Source organism: Dipodascopsis tothii, assembly GCF_038497935.1.
Source record: "Dipodascopsis tothii strain CBS 759.85 unplaced genomic scaffold V1510scaffold_1, whole genome shotgun sequence".
NCBI lineage: Eukaryota > Fungi > Ascomycota > Lipomycetes > Lipomycetales > Lipomycetaceae > Neoaidaea > Neoaidaea tothii.
The window spans coordinates 564,778-581,764 of NW_027117985.1; the positions used below are offsets into that span (position 1 = coordinate 564,778).

At 45.9% G+C, this 16,987-nt stretch overlaps 7 protein-coding genes across 7 annotated transcripts; 4 read left to right on the forward strand and 3 right to left on the reverse strand.

Moving 5' to 3' along the window:
* Positions 1-421: 421 nt before the first annotated feature.
* On the reverse strand, positions 422-3,321 carry V1510DRAFT_358950 (armadillo-type protein; the record flags this gene model as incomplete). The annotated part of the gene is made up of 7 exons (XM_066930951.1): positions 422-748; positions 782-934; positions 973-1,209; positions 1,247-2,969; positions 3,020-3,079; positions 3,114-3,196; positions 3,250-3,321. 7 exons carry the CDS (start codon positions 3,319-3,321, stop codon positions 422-424), a joined length of 2,655 nt encoding a protein of 884 aa, XP_066791855.1.
* Positions 3,322-4,041: 720 nt separating this feature from the next.
* On the forward strand, positions 4,042-4,710 carry V1510DRAFT_358837 (Nnf1-domain-containing protein; the record flags this gene model as incomplete). The annotated part of the gene is made up of 3 exons (XM_066930941.1): positions 4,042-4,239; positions 4,277-4,392; positions 4,425-4,710. The coding sequence occupies 3 exons, from the start codon at positions 4,042-4,044 to the stop codon at positions 4,708-4,710; spliced, it is 600 nt and encodes a 199-aa protein (XP_066791856.1).
* A 2,064-nt stretch (positions 4,711-6,774) lies between these two features.
* On the forward strand, positions 6,775-8,055 carry V1510DRAFT_424542 (terpenoid cyclases/Protein prenyltransferase; the record flags this gene model as incomplete). The annotated part of the gene is made up of 5 exons (XM_066935099.1): positions 6,775-6,961; positions 7,016-7,099; positions 7,151-7,722; positions 7,765-7,876; positions 7,898-8,055. The coding sequence occupies 5 exons, from the start codon at positions 6,775-6,777 to the stop codon at positions 8,053-8,055; spliced, it is 1,113 nt and encodes a 370-aa protein (XP_066791857.1).
* V1510DRAFT_409438 (lactate/malate dehydrogenase) lies at positions 8,048-9,343 on the reverse strand. Its single transcript, XM_066932583.1, has 4 exons — positions 9,212-9,343; positions 9,126-9,156; positions 8,179-9,072; positions 8,048-8,137 (listed from the first exon to the last, which is right to left on the reverse strand). Exons 1-4 carry the CDS (start codon positions 9,278-9,280, stop codon positions 8,109-8,111), a joined length of 1,023 nt encoding a protein of 340 aa, XP_066791858.1. The 5' UTR covers positions 9,281-9,343; the 3' UTR covers positions 8,048-8,108.
* Positions 9,344-10,052: 709 nt separating this feature from the next.
* V1510DRAFT_405591 (uncharacterized protein) lies at positions 10,053-11,560 on the reverse strand (the record flags this gene model as incomplete). The annotated part of the gene is made up of 2 exons (XM_066932337.1): positions 10,053-11,237; positions 11,558-11,560. 2 exons carry the CDS (start codon positions 11,558-11,560, stop codon positions 10,053-10,055), a joined length of 1,188 nt encoding a protein of 395 aa, XP_066791859.1.
* A 2,036-nt stretch (positions 11,561-13,596) lies between these two features.
* V1510DRAFT_358758 (kinase-like protein) lies at positions 13,597-14,661 on the forward strand (the record flags this gene model as incomplete). The annotated part of the gene is made up of 1 exon (XM_066930938.1): positions 13,597-14,661. One exon carries the CDS (start codon positions 13,597-13,599, stop codon positions 14,659-14,661), a length of 1,065 nt encoding a protein of 354 aa, XP_066791860.1.
* A 336-nt stretch (positions 14,662-14,997) lies between these two features.
* On the forward strand, positions 14,998-16,946 carry V1510DRAFT_35297 (putative serine esterase-domain-containing protein). Its single transcript, XM_066930876.1, has 5 exons — positions 14,998-15,320; positions 15,371-15,429; positions 15,462-15,609; positions 15,642-15,788; positions 15,834-16,946. Exons 2-5 carry the CDS (start codon positions 15,383-15,385, stop codon positions 16,881-16,883), a joined length of 1,392 nt encoding a protein of 463 aa, XP_066791861.1. The 5' UTR covers positions 14,998-15,320; positions 15,371-15,382; the 3' UTR covers positions 16,884-16,946.
* The last annotated feature ends 41 nt before the right edge of the window (positions 16,947-16,987 follow it).

A 16,987-nucleotide genomic window follows, 5' to 3' on the forward strand; every position in this document is an offset into this window, starting at 1 on the left:
GGATAAATGCTTGCTCAGTGGTTTTAATCCGAATATGCCACGAGCCGTGGTGTTATTATTAGGGGATGAGTGGAGGTTTTTACCGGCCAAATGGCTCGAGTAGTACAGACTAGACTTATTTTGAACTGCCAGTTTAAGTCTCGGGCGTGTAGTCTGTGAAACTATGCCACGGTCGGTATGTGATTTACACATAAAAGCGGTTATTTAGGGTAAATAAATTGATCACGTGATGTGAACTAGACTAACGACTTTGACACCCGCGGGGAAGAGTGGGGGGTGGGCGGAAGAGGGAGCGGAGGAAGTGGGGAAGTCGTAATACAATCATCACTGCCACATGCACGCTCACTATCTTAATCTGATGTTGGGCGTACATCTGATATTACGAACTTTGTTTGTAATTCCGGTTCAATTTTAGGCATGCTCAGCCCGACCGTGCGCGTAGTTGATTGAGCCGCATGCCTATGCTATTTCCAAGCTTCGTGCATGTAGAATCAGAGGTGGTCGATGTATAATGTGCGACGCTCTGTAGTACTGAGTCGAATAAGCTACCATTCGACTCACTTAATAAAACAGTTTCCATGCCGTTGTTCAGAACACTGAACAGAAAAGTCAGATATGAACGTTTCATATCTGTCTGCATAATTTCCGCGTCGGTCGACCCTCCTGTAGATAGACTCAAGAAGTAAAAGACACGATTTAGTAAAGGAGTAAATAGTTCATCCACCATGTTGTATATTTCTGGCCGATTCTGAAGGTCAGTTTCTGTAGCTGAGATTCATACCTTGAAGCTATGTATGAGCTGCCCTATGAAAGCCATAAAATCGATGAGCTCGGAGTTTTTACTATCAGTCAAGAGCCGGGACACAAATAAAGGGATTTCTGCGATAATATTTTGGTCCAAGACTGCAACCAACCGCGCAAATGCGAACCGGCTCTAAAAAAGTCAGAGTTTTTTTCGAGAAGTACACTTACAGCATCGCGAATCACTTCGAGAGTGGACAGAGTCTCCAGCGTAACAGATACAGCTTTGCTAGCGTTTAGAAACTCTTGTATTACCGATCGAGGAATTGGCTTGTTGCCATCCTTAACTCCCCTCGCAAATGTGCCAATAGCCATTATGTCGTGATGTATTTGTAAAGCAGCTTGCGGATTTGTTTTTGCCACTGGAATAGTTTTCTCCATGTCTTCAAATATGGGAGCTAGCAAAGCCTATGTGTTAGAGCTTTATATGTAATACCACACGTACCCTGGTTAGGTTGAGCTGCGTTTCATCGGGTACTGCGTCGATTGATATAAGAATTCCTGAAACTTCGAACACATATAGCTGTGAATCGAAACTTCCAGCCTCCGCAGCAGCATCTGCCGACATTTCGGAGTCTGCGTCATTGGGAATAATTACTTCTGCCTTGATCACCAGCAAATCTTTGATCATGCTGAGAGCGGTCTCCGCTATATTTCCTATCGCACCTTTCGCCAGTTTTATGAAACGATAAAACAAGAACCATGCGCGAACACGGACATGAGGATTGCCACTGTACATTCCCAGAGGTGACACAAAAACCTCAAGTACTGCTGGTATTAGGTCCTTGTTATTTTCGTAAAATTTTGAATTTTTTACGACTAATTCCATGAAGTGCAGTTGAATAGAGGGGTGGTTGAAGGAGATAATTTTAGATGTTGACATTTTCAGTAGCATTTCATTCAGACGTTCAATCGCATGAACATTCTGCTGCCCCTTTACCGGAAGCGCGGATGCGTTTTTGAGACCATCTGAGTAGGCACCCAGTTCATAAAGTCCGAGTTCGATGTCACGCCAGTCACGACTCTCGCTGCTCAGAGCGGTCAGGACAACAGTAGCAACACTCTCAATGAATAAATTTACGTCGATATGAGCGACTGCATCTTGAAAAAGTCTGAGCTTGCCGCGAAGCTCAATAAAATCGTTCTCACTATCATCCTTGTTGGTAGTCCATTCCATCTGCTCGTCATATTTTAACTTGAGTATAACCGTCTGTAATAGAGAAGAAAGTATGCTCAGTCGTATCTGTGAAAGCTCAGATGACTTCTTTTTTTCCCGCCGCAGAAACGTGAGATATTCCGACACAGCAGGGAATACCTCCACAGATGTATCGTCATACTCATTTCCAAGGAACTTCAAAACGAAAGGTAAAATATTATGCAGGATTTTCTCGGATTGGTTCTTGAGCTCCGGGGGTAGCTGATCTTCCTCCATAATCCTCGTCAATTCACAAGAAATAACGTTGATCAATCTCGCCACCTTTTCGTCAAACTCGATATCGTTTCCAAGCTGGAGCTGACTTATAGTCTGGTCAAGGCTTAAAAGACTGATCATTTGTAATTTGTCGGATGGCTTCATTTTTTTAGAAATTATTTCTGTCAACGTATCACACGCGGCACCTCTGAGAGCTTTGCGACTTAGTAAACCAAAAATGAGGTTCATGTATCGTGGAGTAACGATCAAAGTTATGTCTATCCATGAGACCCAGGCACTGATGACTTTCAGACAATTTTCAGTTATTTCGTTTCCCTCATCAAGCTGTGACCAATGTACAAGAACATTCATCCACACTTCCGTTAATTTCGTCATATCTCTGACTCTTATAAGATCCTTGATGTCTGCGTTTCTTTTCGCCATCTCACTCGATCTAATAATAAGTGTGTCCGCTATCTCTTCGTGCTGAGCAAGGAGAACTCGGAGAAACAGATCAACACCTCTGTACGAATCAAATTGACCACTACCATGAGTTAGCGTAAGTAGGTCATTGTAAAATCCTGGCCAGGTAGTATGATAGCTTAGTAGAAACAGGTACGTTAAAGACTGTGCAAACTTGTTTCGCATATAAATGATATCAACACTCGAATTACTCTGGGGCCCATAGTCGCGCTGTGCATATTGCAACATGGCATCTTGTATTATTCTTGCCGACTGCTCGTTGAGCTGGCCGGATCTATCTTATTAGCGAAATGCAACATTCGGACAAACAATGGAAATATTTACCTGTGAAGAAGAGTTTCATCAATGACCTGAAGTGCAAAAAACCGTGAAGCGTCGGACCTGCTGTTAGATCAACTTGTAACTGTAGTAGAAATACCTTTTACGGGCGTCTATAAAGAGTCCGAGACATATTTGCCATCCATCAGGTGAGTCCTTGATTTGGTTGCAAAAATCGATTGCCTGCCTTGTTAGCAATACGTTTGTGAATGTGCTGCCTTCACTGTGACTTGTACCTGTTGTTTTAATTCTTGCGTAGCTGATCCATCGAGGGCGATCCCAACCGCCTGCTCAACCTGGTCTTGCATACTTCCTTGCCAGACAGTGATGCAGAAGTCGGTCGAACAGCTATTTAAATGCTTGCCGCGAATAGATGAACTTTGAACAGTCAGCCACCGTCATACGATCTAAGCCAATAGACTCTCTATGCACTGAAGGTCGAAAAGTTTCGTCCAGCAAAATAGAATTGGATAGAACTCTCATTCTTTGAAGGCACGCTTACCTTTGTCTAACACTCTAAAAGAAAAAATAATGATAGTTTATCAGAAGGAGCTCATGAAAGCAAAATAAGTATGCTTATCAATATGTCATCCCGAAAATGCTCACAAAGGAGCAGATCGAAGAGAAAATGTTATATTTCCAGTCGTAGACTCTTGTGTTGTGTAGTACTGTTCTCGCAACAAATCTCAAAAATTTGCTCTGTATATCACGTGATGAGACGTGTTCACCTTACAGCAAATTGGGACCTCTAAACACGCTCTAGTAGTAGCCCACCAGAGCACAATTAACACCAGAGCACAATTAAGGCTGTATCTTCTAGGACCCACTGATATGTATTATACATTCCATTGTCAAATTGGAGCTTGAAAAGGCTGGTTTCATATCAAGTAGGAATGACGGGCTCAAGACAGTCATCATGATACCCTAGCCCTGTGGCGCGTAAACAAACAGCCATACGCGAGCTTCAGTCTCAGTCTCAGAAGTTTTCAAAAGCTGACCTCATCTGCTATCAAGACACATGACAACAAATGGAATCAGAAAATGTCCAAACTTCAGTCAGATACCAGCGGCTGCGAGAGGTTTTTGAAAAATCATTGAAGATGTCCACGGATGCAGTGAGTTTCGAAAAGCTATCAGAGTGTTACCCACATACCTCTACACATGGACGTGCGGGCCTACAAGAAGCATTCAAGCAAGCAACATCGTATTGGGATACTAGTGCCAAGGTAATATTGACTCAATGACATGTTTAGCTGATGATAGCGCGAGTTTGAAACAATACTGATCGAACGAGACGCCAAAAGCAAACTTATACTACTGGATGGACTCATTAAAGAAGCGTGTGAACGCAAGAAGGGCGGCGCAGAGAAACAAGTTTTGTATGTTTTCGAGGAAGCATTTCTAACGAAAGCTTGGAAAAACTTACTCCAGATGATATTGTGCAAGCGCACCTGAAGGCGGTAAAGTACTCGGAAGCTGAGTACCTTGAACAGCAAGTTTGCAAAATTCAAAGCACAAACAGACAACTATTGCAAGAACTGTCTTTACAGGAGCTTAAGATAAATGAGAGTTTTACTGATCTTAACAAGGTTATCAGAGATTTGTCAACGGCAGTGGACGAGCTGCGCGAGATGCTACCAGAAAACGAGTTGATCAGAAGTATAGACCAAATCTCCTCGCAAGTAGTCATGTCATAGCTGTCGCAACGATGTTGCTTGGATACCAGCGCAGTAATGATACGGGGTACCATATGAGGAACTAGATACAGGTGGAATTATGTCATGGTCTGCTCATGAGGACATGTAAAGTATACCGGGTGATAATGCGCACTGGTTGGATTGTGAGCTTCACCAGAGTCATGGCGGATCGCAAACTTGTCTGCTAAGTAACCTGGCCGCAATCGCCATTGTCGAAGACTTGCCTTTAAACAGTGAAGTTTCAGCTGCCATTAGGAGGCAAAGTACTCAGCCAGAGCTGTCGTTGTTTGGGTGAGCAAAAGCCCTTGGCACGCTCAAATAAAGCTACGGAATACTTCTATGCCGCATTCATTTTTGTCTGCTGACAGCCCACATATGGCTATTTTCAAACTGCTCCGTTGCTCCATGACGCACGATGGGGTTGTACGGTATTTCTTAACCTGGCGTAGTTTGAACGTCCGGTATACATGGACATGACGTAGTTTTACATTAAATAGTGCAGTTGAATGCAGAGAAGCCTGTGCAGTACTCTCAAGGTCTAGCGTGACAAGGAATAAAAATATCGTTATGCAGATTTCACGCCATTGAGTTGAGACCACCGAAATGATGACATTTAATATTAGTCATTTTGCATGTATATCCAAAGTATTCCTTGTGCAAAGCTGGATCACAACTTGGTTCGGCCGGCGTAGCCTCCTACGTCCGTGTCGTCTGCTTTGGTATGTCATGCTCATTATATCAACTACGATGTTGTTTTGGTCGCATCTCCACATTACTAATTTCCTTCTTATGTCACGCCGGTATATCAAACAGATGTAAATAAGCTCAGATAGGCAAAAATCTACCAAGTGATCATTTGTTGCAAACTTGGTATTATCGTTTACTATATATAACAGTGATATAGCATGATTATAGCACACCCGCTTACACATTAACGATCCCAAACTCCCATAATAGAACATTGAATAACCCCAGCGCCATCAGATCCCAACGAGCCTTCTGTTCGAAGTGAGTGCAGCATAAATCCGTCAATATAACATGCCCCGTAAATCTGCTCGGTAGATTGGGCGACCAGAATGAGTTGAACATACACAAGTGTCGTGGCGGAGAACATCCCCAATAATTCTGGTCTTAGCATCATAGTGACGCTCGCGCTGTAGTTGAAGTTGATCGATAGCTCGGCGTAGTTGTTTGCATGCCGTCACAGATCCCAATCGACGAGAATAGTAGTAATCCTTCTCATAGTGACTTATTTTGCTCCGGTACCAGCTATCTGTCTCGATCTGCCTCTGGCGTAACAAACGCAACGTTCGCAATTTTTGTGTAATCTCGTCGGCCTCGCGATGACACATACAGCATTGACGGTCACGTCCGATCCAAAAGAGCTGAGAGAAATCGGCTTGAGAGAGCATCGTATCCTAACAACAGGCAAATAATTTCAGTCCCTACCTGCCTTCGGAGACAAAATTTGGACTGAAGATCTCAAGAGGACGCATATGTGCTTTTATACTTCAGGCTTAGGTTCGGGTCAGATAGAAGTCTACCGTGCGGCTCAAAGCGTGGCTTGGTAGCCTTCAGATAGGACGAGAAGGTATTTGACCACTTCGCATTGTGCATCCGATGCTTTCCACTTGGTATATCTATAAATTTGCCTCGTAACTAGAGCATTGCTCCGTGGTAGTCGCGATGCATTATTATAGATGTATGACGCATCTGCATCGCATCCGCATATGAACAAATTATTACATAGTGTGAACAACCTTACCTATCGCGGATAACATAATGTCCGCCAGCTCGACGCTCGAACAAGCATATTATTTGCAAGGCCACCGTGTCCGGCTCACATAACATTGGGGCAGTGGGCACACACTAGACCTCATTACACTTCCTATTTTTACACCGAACTGTGACCTATGGGGACGATTTTGTGGCGACAGTACGAGCTGCGGCATAAACTTGGGAACGAACCCTCTGATTTTGTGTGCCAGATAAAAATAAATCAAACTTCACTATTCACTTTTAGGCGACAAGATGCTTGACCATGAAAATATTCATAAAGTTGCCATGAGCGAACAAACGTTAGCGGACACTCTGGACAGATCTACACATATCGCTTACTACCGTCGTCACTTGCGATTGTTGCCACAACCGTATACATCTACAGATCTCAGTCGATTGACGTTAATTTTCTTTTGCGTTTCTGCACTTGATCTTCTTCAGGCCCTGCCTGTGGGCACGGATGAGCTCTCTCGTAACTCGACTGTCGCGGATTTAACCACCCAGAGGTCTGAAATCACGGTAGCAGAAACTCGAGAATGGGCAAACTGGATATATTTGCATTGTATGCTTGACGATTCCTCTGGGTTTCGCGGTTCGCCGGGAACAGACTGTACTCACGGCGAAAATTCGTGTCATAGCCAAACTTCACGCTATGACCCAGCCCATATAGCTAGCACATATTTTGCTATTGCTACGTTGGCAATTCTCCGTGACGACTTCAAGCGGGTGAACCGCGGCAGGATTTTGGGCTGGCTTAAGCAATGTCAACGCGTCTCTGGTGATTTTAAAGGTAGTTTCGCGCCGTTACTTCTCTCCAACAAACCTCATGGAGAACTGGATCTACGTTTCGGGTACTGCGCATCAGCGTTGCGCTGGATGTTAGCGGGAGAAGGAGGCTCTGACGATTACGATACCGGCGCCTGTGCGGACTTCATTATGCGATGCATTAATTACGATGGCGGGATTGGACAAGAACCTGGCACCGAGAGTCACGGCGGCCTAACTTATTGTGGCCTCTCAACATTGATGCTCTTGAACCGTATAGACAATCTTACTTTGGAACAAAAGCGGAGGCTAACGCGCTGGCTGGTCTCCCGTCAGATCAAGGGCAGTACAGAAGATCAAACAGAAGTGTTCGACCTCGGATCAAGCGGTCTCGCAGCTGGGTTCAATGGCCGTGTCAATAAGGATCCCGATACATGCTATTCGTTTTGGATAGGCGCATCTCTTTCAGTAAGTCAAGACGACACTGAAACATTTTTCTAATGTAATCAGATCTTAGGTGATTTTTCGCTCATCGACTTCAATGCCAATGCGAACTTTTTGCTTGCCTGCACACAAAATCGCCGTTTTGGAGGATTCGGAAAGCTTCCCGGAGACTTCGCCGGTAAGCATTATGACTTTACAGATGCTGATACGCCAGATGTCATGCACTCTTATCTAGGCCTGGCAGCATTAAGCCTTTCAAGTCAAGAAATGCATTTACGCCATTTAGATCCAGCACTTTGTCTTACCACCGAGACAAAAAGTTATCTAGGAACTCTACGGGGGAAATGGATGGTTTAAACATTTCTTCATTGTCTGAAGCAACAGGAAACAAAAGCATCGTGGCCATATTCTCACGGGTTCTCAGCGACAAACTTGATACCTAAATCGATTAGTTTCTGTTGTGTGCTTTCAGTAGCTTACCCTTCTCGATGTTCTTCTTCAAGTCCGCCTTGGCAGCCTCCACAAGGCCCTCCTCGTAAGGAGTGAGCTTTCCGAGAGGGTGGATGACTTCAGCACCCTCAGGTCCGAGGGTAACCTGCGACGCGAAAAACTCAATACCCTCGTCCTTAAACAAAGGAGAATCCACAAACGTAGGCTCCGTCACCGGTGTACCCTCGAGCGACGTAAGAAGAGAATCCGTGAAGCGAGCAGCAGCCTGGGCCATAGAGAGAGTAGCTGAACCAGCACCGTCCTTTGCCTTGACAACTTCATCACCACCGAACTGGATTCGATTAACGAGAGCATCACGGGTCTCACCCTCAATCGAGGCGTGCTTGGACTGAGAAAGTAGAGGAACAATGGTCACCCCAGAGTGACCACCGACGACCGGAACAGGCTCCTCAACAGGGTTAGTCCCCTGGACTTGAGAAATGAACCGCGAAGCGCGCAGCACGTCAAGAGTGGTCACGCCAAACAATCTCTTTGGGTTGTAGACACCCTTGGACTTGTACACCTCCGAAACGATCGGGACCGTGGAGTTCACCGGGTTAGCAATGATAAGCATAAATGCATTCGGCGCGTATTCAGCAGCTCCCTTGGCCAAGTCGCGGACAATGCTCGCATTAGTGTTAAAAAGATCATCACGAGTCATGCCGGGCTTCCGGGGGATGCCAGCAGGGATAAGAACAACATCAGCACCCTCCAGAGTCTTCTTCAGACCATCGTTGTCGGGAAGATATCCAGCAACCGTCGAATTGGTGGGAACATGAGACACATCCGCGGCAACACCGGGAGCACCACGGAGATCGTAAAGAGCAAGGTCTGTCACCTTCTGATTAAGCTTGAGAAGGAGCGACAACGGCTGGCCAATACCGCCTATTCACAATGTTAGTTGACCTCTCCGTTTCGATTTGAGTCATAAAACATACCGGCAGCTCCAAGAACGGCAACCTTGTAGGCCTAAATATTAGCATGGATGAGCATAGACGTTTCGTCGGAAGCACCGGTTACTCACGCTGGTAGCAGTCGAAGAGAAAGCACGACGCTGAAGCTGGATAAAGGCAGATCGAGCAGTGAAAACCATCGTGGACAGTGAAATAAATAACTGGTTTGAAAATAAAAGGGAAAAAGAATATTTACGAAATACTCTCCGATTAAAAAGAACGTGAGAATTTATGGTTGATCGTTACTATTCCATCTCTGAGTTTCGGGAACTACGGAGGTGTGGCGGTGCGAGGCGGAACTTTAGCCGGAAGAGACCGAGTGCGGGGATTGGGCGAGCTTCGACTTGTGCCACCTACTCGACGGAATGTGTGGCGCATGAAAATCGGGATATTATTAGTGGACAGCACATTTATTGTGGCGCGTCTACGCCAGATGGATGAGGTGCTACTGAACTAGACTTATTACGGATGAGCTAATTTATTGTCCAATGAAGCTCGACGCACTCGCTCCTCAAGAAATCATTGCGCCGGCCAGGCGCCGGCTCGGCTACAGTGGTGTTGTCCGAAGAAACATATCTTTCGTGGCGGCGTAGAATATCCTGCACGCACCAGAATACGGCTCCAATTGTGTCGGTTGGACCAAAGGATTGGGCCAAAGGATTGCGAGCGACAATACCTGTTTGCACTACAAGCCTGGTACCGTAGGCTACCGTCTGTTCTCCATTGTTAATTGCTTCACTGATCACTTTCTTGAAAGGTTATTAGCCCGACTAGGATACTCGCTGTTAGACGGTCGGTCGGGGTCAGGATCACGTGATAACTAGTTTCGCCACAGCCACCCTGCATGCTGACCAGTAACCGTAACTACATACATCTCATCTGGGGGAGCCGATAGGCAAGCGTAGACTCAATTCATTTACTTGACATTTCCGGTGGCGGTCGTCTTCTATTCGTCGTCCGGTGAGCATAGAGATACATATCAACACGAGTGGGCTCGCGAAATTCGCGGCTTCGGAACGGAGCAATAGCAGCACTGCGCTGTTCTTCGCTCTTCCAGTCTCCAAAACGGCGTGCGGTTGACCTTGGTACAGGAGCTTCTGTAATATTGCTGAAAAGATACTTGGCAGGACTGTGATCTGCTTTGCTATCATCTAGAACAGTAGTGTAAATATGTGCCTGCTCTTGCTGAGCTTTATGGAGGTGGAAACTTTTAGCGATCTCGGTGAAGCCCCGCAAAGATTTTTGTGCAGACATATATGGAGACTCGTCTGTCGTATCAATTTGGTAGAGTACCGACTGCGTATCATCATCGTAAATAGAGAGTGTCCCAGAGTGGCCATCGAAGGACAGGTCGCAATCTTCGCTGTCGAAGGTGGTATTATAGAACGTATGTCGGCGCATGGTATCATACTGAGCGGCCCCTGCAGTTCGCGCTACGCTATTAACGGACGAGAACGAAACGGTGCTGGAGCTAGATGCCGTGCGCCTAGGCTTTACTGTCTCTAACTTGCCGCCTCGGTCAAACAGCTGGCTCAAATTCGGCTTATTGGACTTTTTTCGGCTCAAACCGAAAGTTCGCATAGCTTTAGACCTGTCCAATTTAAGTGTGTCCTCTCTCGACGCCTCATCGCAGCGTTGCACAGACTTTTGGCTCTTGCGCCACAGACTAGTACTTCTCTTGAAGTTGTGGATTGGCTTCAAGGTGTCACCTCCCTGCGCAATCACACGGCCTGCTCCATGATTCTCATCATTACGAAGACTTGATGAGACGATTTCGTCGGCTATGGATGATTCTTTTGTGGCACGCAATGTGCCTGTAATTGATTTTAGACCGCGAAATCTGCGGTATGTAGGCGTAGCTTTTGCATCGCTGTGACTTGCAGGCACGCCAACAGACGCCTCCGGCTTATAGCGATCAATGCTGCTATCTATTTCAGTGTCGTCATTCGCAGATGACGCCGAATGATTTGGTACCGTCGAAGCATCGCATACCGTAGAGTACTGCGAGTACACTGAAGAAGCTGTCAAAGTAGATTCTCTGTCAGAGTTCGGCTCAGCTAAATTACCAGCTTTAGTTTTCTTTGCTCGTTTAGCAATCTGCACAGCGCATCTTTCGGTTTTAGTTGCACGCTTCGCGGCGGCTTTTTCAGCTGCAAGTGCAGCTCGTTGCGGGGATGGACTGAAGAAATTCTTGAGCCTCATCACCCTCGTTTGTTGGGTTACTATATGCTCTATGAGATGGACGGACCCGCTTTTTGAATAAACTAATTGTGGTTATTGAACCCGTCATTTTAAAGTAGACCAGATATATACTCGCGCTGTTTTGCCCGTGCTATGTTTTCGAGAAGTTCAAGGTGTATTCAAATGATTGAAATGTTTTCGTAGGCCGTTCACCGTCACAATGCGGAATCCCTTACCATATTTCACTTAATGGAGTCTCCCATAATGGCTATTAATTTATGAGCTTGCGACTATTTTAAGCGACCTAGCTTTGTCGCCCTGAAGGCATGCGAGTTCGTATTAGAAACTCTAGATATCTTGACTGTGCACGTCTTTGGATCAGATGTTGCAGTCGAGCTCGACACGCGCACTTATTATATCTGACTAACTCTTAGTGGAAGGACGCGTCGTCGTTGTCCCAGCAACTGCGACATAAACAAAACGCTGTTTTTAACATCAGTACTCATCCAAATTTTATCGTCAAACAGTTCCTGGTCAAATCGAAAGCAAATACCGCCACTTGTCAGCGAACAACGCGTACACCGCAGTACTTTACACAGTGCGGACGTGGTGCAGCTCACCGGTTAGCAAGTGGTGTAACTGTAACTCGCACGCAGGCATTACACAAGGTGATACGATTTCAAGACCGAGCGACATGGATAACAAAGTGGATGATGCTGGAATGTCGTCCGACGATAGCGTCGAATTTCCTCTGCTAAGCTCATACAGTATGGCGATACTTTCAGTCAAAGGAACAGATGGCTCCGTAATCTCCGATAATTGCGAAATGTATGCGGAAGCAAATACAGAATTAGATCGCACCTTGAAAAGAACAGCTCCGGAACAGCGTAAAGGTGGGCATGAGGTTGACGAAACTATAGGCCGCTCTGTACATCTCCAAAAAAACCGAGCAGGAAGCACGAACGGCTTTGCCGAATCACAAGAAGATCGCGATAGCATCGAAAACAGCCGTATCAGCTTGCTAAACAATAGCGAAATACCAATTACCAAAGAAGTTCATGCTGGAGTAATTACGCCGGCTATGGTACGCCGTCACAAACTCGTCAATGGATATGTCACGGACCACACCTCGCAGTATCGCAGCATATTCCGACCGAGTCGCGCTGGCCGCTTGGGCCCACCAAAAAGAGCCATCATGCGATCCAGTCAGGAAGGACTGTCGTGCGATGAGTCAATGGCACATATGACGTCGGTGTCGTCCTTAATGGAGCGACCTGAATTCGAGATTAATCCATATATATCGGCCCAAGGAGATCACGATACGGCGAATGAGAATCTGCAGGGAAGCCCTCAGGAACGCAAACGCGAAAATTTGCAATCATCTATTCCAGGGCAGTCCGATCTGGACAATGCACTCATGGATATATCTCAGTATGACAAAAGGCTTTCACCTTCGAATGATCATTTGGATACTGCAAAATTATCAGTCGAAACCGTAGAATCATTGATGCTACACGAAGGTCAAGACAATGCACCTAATTCGGATGTTTCCAGAAAACCCGATATGATTGACTCGACAGCAGTGAACGGCAAGGTGTCGTCTTTCGGTAATGAATTATTACAAAGAGAGACTGCTTCATTCGGTGAAGGTGGACACACTCACGAAGAACTATCCACGCAAGCGGCGAAAATTTCACAGCAACTTGTCGACAACCAAGAACATGGTCGTAGCTGGCAATACGCTCAACACACGCTGCATCATTCTTTACCACAGGAGCATAATCAGCATCACCACAACGTGAGACAAGCACAAAATTCACAGCAGCAATGTTCATTGCGCAATCAGTCTGAAGAAAATCATGGGCCTCAACAGACACAGTCTCAGATTTGTCAAAACAAGAATCACGTTAACGACCAGAAAGTAGGTAATTTGCGTCATTCAAATTCAAAGAATCAGGATCTCCCGAAAGACAGCGCTCTGCTAGAAGGACCAGGGAGCCATTACAAGCATGATCGGAGTATGCTGTCTCCTAATTATATTCAGGTTGATCACGAGTTGGTTCAAGGTGGTCAGCACACACGCGGACAGCATGGACAGACCCATCATGACGAGAATAGCATAAATCATGCGAGCATCGGCGTCAAGGGGCTACAACATATGCAACAATCACAACAAGGTCGCCAATTTCTGACACCGTTGTCGTCTAATGTCCTCAATCCTTTACGCGGATCTTCTCCTCCGCCCGGTTATAGCTCTTGGGCACCTCCTCCGAAGATGACAAATTTGGACAGCATTCCTCGGCCAATTCCCAAATCTACAACCCACAAAAGAGCTAAAAATATCGTCATGATTGCCGGCAAGGCATATCAACGATTAGAACTTCTGGGCAAAGGTGGCTCGTCGAAGGTGTATAAAGTACAGCAAGTCAATTCCACCAGAACGTACGCTATGAAGAAAGTCACGTTTGATGACGTGGACGAAATCGTCAGTACCGGATTTAAAGGCGAGATCGAGCTATTACAAAAACTACGAGATGAACAACGCGTTGTGCGTTTAGTTGATTTCGAAATTTTGGATGGATGTATTAACCTCGTCATGGAATGCGGCGAAATCGACTTGGCTCATGTACTGGCCGCGCGACTCTCATCACCACTTGATATTGAATTCGTGCGGTATTATACTGCAGAGATGTTGAGATGTGTGGCTGCCGTACATGATCGCGGTATTGTGCATTCAGACCTCAAACCAGCGAACTTTTTGCTTGTACAGGGAATGCTGAAGATCATCGACTTTGGTATCGCAAACGTTGTGCCAGATTATACCGCAAACGTACGGCGAGAGACACAAATTGGGACACCCAATTACATGGCTCCAGAGGCGCTTGTAGATGTGTCTCATATGGATCAACGGATGGCGCCTGGGGTTAAATGCTTAAAGGTCGGTAGACCATCAGACGTCTGGAGCTGTGGATGTATACTATACCAGATGGTATATGGGAGTCCCCCATATGCAGTATACACAGGAACACACCGCATGCTTGCAATCATGAACCCTGACGTGAAAATCAAGTATCCGGATAGAGGTCTAGGAAATATGCAGGTCCCAAGGGAGGTTGTATCAACCATAGAAGACTGTCTTCAACGCGACCCCGCTAAACGGAGTACAGTTTACGATGTGCTCAATGGTCCGTTTGTAAGTCCGCGTTACGTTACGCGAGACTACTTAAAAGGCTTATTTCAACGAGCTGTAAATTATGGCGCAGAGAAAGGGGCGATTGGCTCTCGAGAGCTCGATTTATTATCGGATAGGTTTTGGGATGATTTAAGCCCAAGACGTTAACTAAACCTCTGCTGTAGTACTAGTGGACGGGCTTGCTCATCATCTCGGCGTTATGTATTATATTCACTGCAAGATTTTTTTGGGAGTACTACACAGTGCTTGCTAGAATCAGCACGTGTCGGCATCATGCGCACGTGAGCAAGAGGTGTTAAACGATCTGATGTACCCAACTTCGATAATGATCCATCTAGGTCCAGATCACTGAGTAATCACAGCGCAATCAGTACGGTACACTGGGACGTGACGGTGGTTCCGGTTGAGCCGGTAAAATCATTTAAGACTACATCATCCACTGAAGTGCGAAACGAAGAGTGCTAAGCAAGATGCTCGGTTGCCGTTTTGGGATTAACTCACTTAGCGCTTGATATCACCCTCCGGCAGCCTACAGAAATTAAGGTTTCACAGTTCGGAATAACGGCCGAGCGATTAGGCGGTATCTGCAGCTCGATAATCGCAATCCACGACTAGACGATCTTGTTTACGTGTGGCCACAGTGAATATCCGTAATGAAGCGCTGTTATGGCTCGCTCAATGTACTACAACACTTCTAAGTTATAACCCATATTGTTTTAGGTCTGTGACCCCATATGACCAGCTGAACACATAAACAGCAAAAGAATCCATGATATCAGTAGAACTGTCCCGGTTAATTTCAGCCTGTAATTGCCATAATTCTACATTTTGTTTCTGCAAGCTTCTAATACGTTAGTCGGCTTCCTCGATGAATTATTCCGGGCAAGAAGTACACCTGATGGTGCTTGTACATGGGTTCGTTCAAATTCTACTCCACTGACGGCCAGTTTCTGGGGAAAACCCGTTCATCTCTACTCAATCCGTGATGAAATGCGAAAGCGCTTTCCTGACATGGATGTTTTCACACCGAAAACGTTTGCCGGAAATCTAACATATGACGGAGTCGAGGTTTGCGGCGACCGCGTTGTTCAAGAGGTCTTGCCTGTGGCGAGCATTACTGACGGCAGATCTACAGCAGGATCGAGGAACATGAACTCAGTGGAAAAGTCGTCAGAAAATTCAGTATTGGGGGATATTCCTTAGGTGGTCTGATCGCGCGTTACGTTGTCGGTGAACTGTTCAGCAGCGGCTTTTTCGAAAAAGTGGAGCCCAAGGTAAGCAAATTATCTCTCCCTGATTTATCTGATCTGATCAATTAGAACTTCACAACTTTCGCGACTCCGCATCTAGGGACATGTACTACCGACGACTCAATACGAACTCGACTGTTCAACATTTTTGGGCGCAGCTTACTTAGCCAAACAGGCCGCGATCTATTTATCGGCGATGGAGGCATTCTGCCCGAACTTGCTGATCCTAACCTAGATTACTATAAAGGACTACAGATTTTTCAGCGAATCTCATTGTACGCAAATGTCACAAACGATCGCACTGTGCCATTCTTCACATCATTTATTACCAAGTACAACCCATTCGATGACCTTTCGAGAAACCAGCCACTGTATTTGCAGGATTATAGTCCAGTGATAATAGACCTCGGAAAAACTCTTAAAAGGCTCCAGAAGCCCAACCCGAGGGCTTGGGGCCGCCGTGACTACATTTTTGTGATCGTCCTGGCTATATTTGGTCCACTGATCATAGTAGGTGCTGTGGCTACTATCACTATTTCGGCTCAACTTTCTGAACGTAGGGTTCGACTTATGAAATTATCAGAGCGACGAAAGTCGGCTGTTACGAGTGCGTTGAATTTCACTGATCGACCATTGGCAAGAATTAGAGGAGCCATTAAAAGCAATGATGAAGGCATCTCCAGTTTCTCGCAGGAGATTGTGGAGGACATGCTCGATCGCGATCTGCCGTTGACGGTGGGTAGCCGAAGCCGTTTTGCAAGCAATGAAACCAGAGATGTTGACAGTCTCTGTCATGAGCAAGAGTCGCTATTGGATACACACGTGCTCAAAGCCGAACGCTTCAGGTCGGAGATGGAAGATCGGCATTCTTCCGTGGACCTGGAAGCTAGCTTTGATGTGAGTCATATCCGGACTCTAGGTGCATTCGAGAGCTTGCAGCTATCAAGCGAGCAGGAGACTATGAACAGCCATTTAAATCGTCTGAATTGGCACAAGTATGCAGTTCAGATACATAAGACGTTCCACTCGCATGCTGCTATCGTTGCAAGGCAAAACAGTGCGACATTAAGTGAGGGTCTCACCGTCATTCGTCATTTCTGTGATCGTCTGCTGCTGTGAAGATAATTGCCATTCCCGGTTTTATGGCTGTGACGGGCGACCCAGAAACACTGCATGTGATTGCATCAATATTCCGAGCATGTACTTGGTTTATTATGGTTGAT

Excerpts from the sequence above, each read along its gene's own strand:
- V1510DRAFT_409438 (XM_066932583.1), bottom strand. The coding sequence starts at position 9,280 with ATGGTTTTCACTGCTCGATCTGCCTTTATCCAGCTTCAGCGTCGTGCT. Across the intron at positions 9,073-9,125 it reads TGCCGTTCTTGGAGCTGCCG|GCGGTATTGGCCAGCCGTTG; the intron begins GTATGTTTTATG and ends CATTGTGAATAG. Across the intron at positions 8,138-8,178 it reads GAAGAAGAACATCGAGAAGG|GTATCAAGTTTGTCGCTGAG; the intron begins GTAAGCTACTGA and ends TAATCGATTTAG.
- V1510DRAFT_35297 (XM_066930876.1), top strand. The coding sequence starts at position 15,383 with ATGAATTATTCCGGGCAAGAAGTACACCTGATGGTGCTTGTACATGG. Across the intron at positions 15,610-15,641 it reads GCGACCGCGTTGTTCAAGAG|ATCTACAGCAGGATCGAGGA; the intron begins GTCTTGCCTGTG and ends TACTGACGGCAG. Across the intron at positions 15,789-15,833 it reads TCGAAAAAGTGGAGCCCAAG|AACTTCACAACTTTCGCGAC; the intron begins GTAAGCAAATTA and ends CTGATCAATTAG.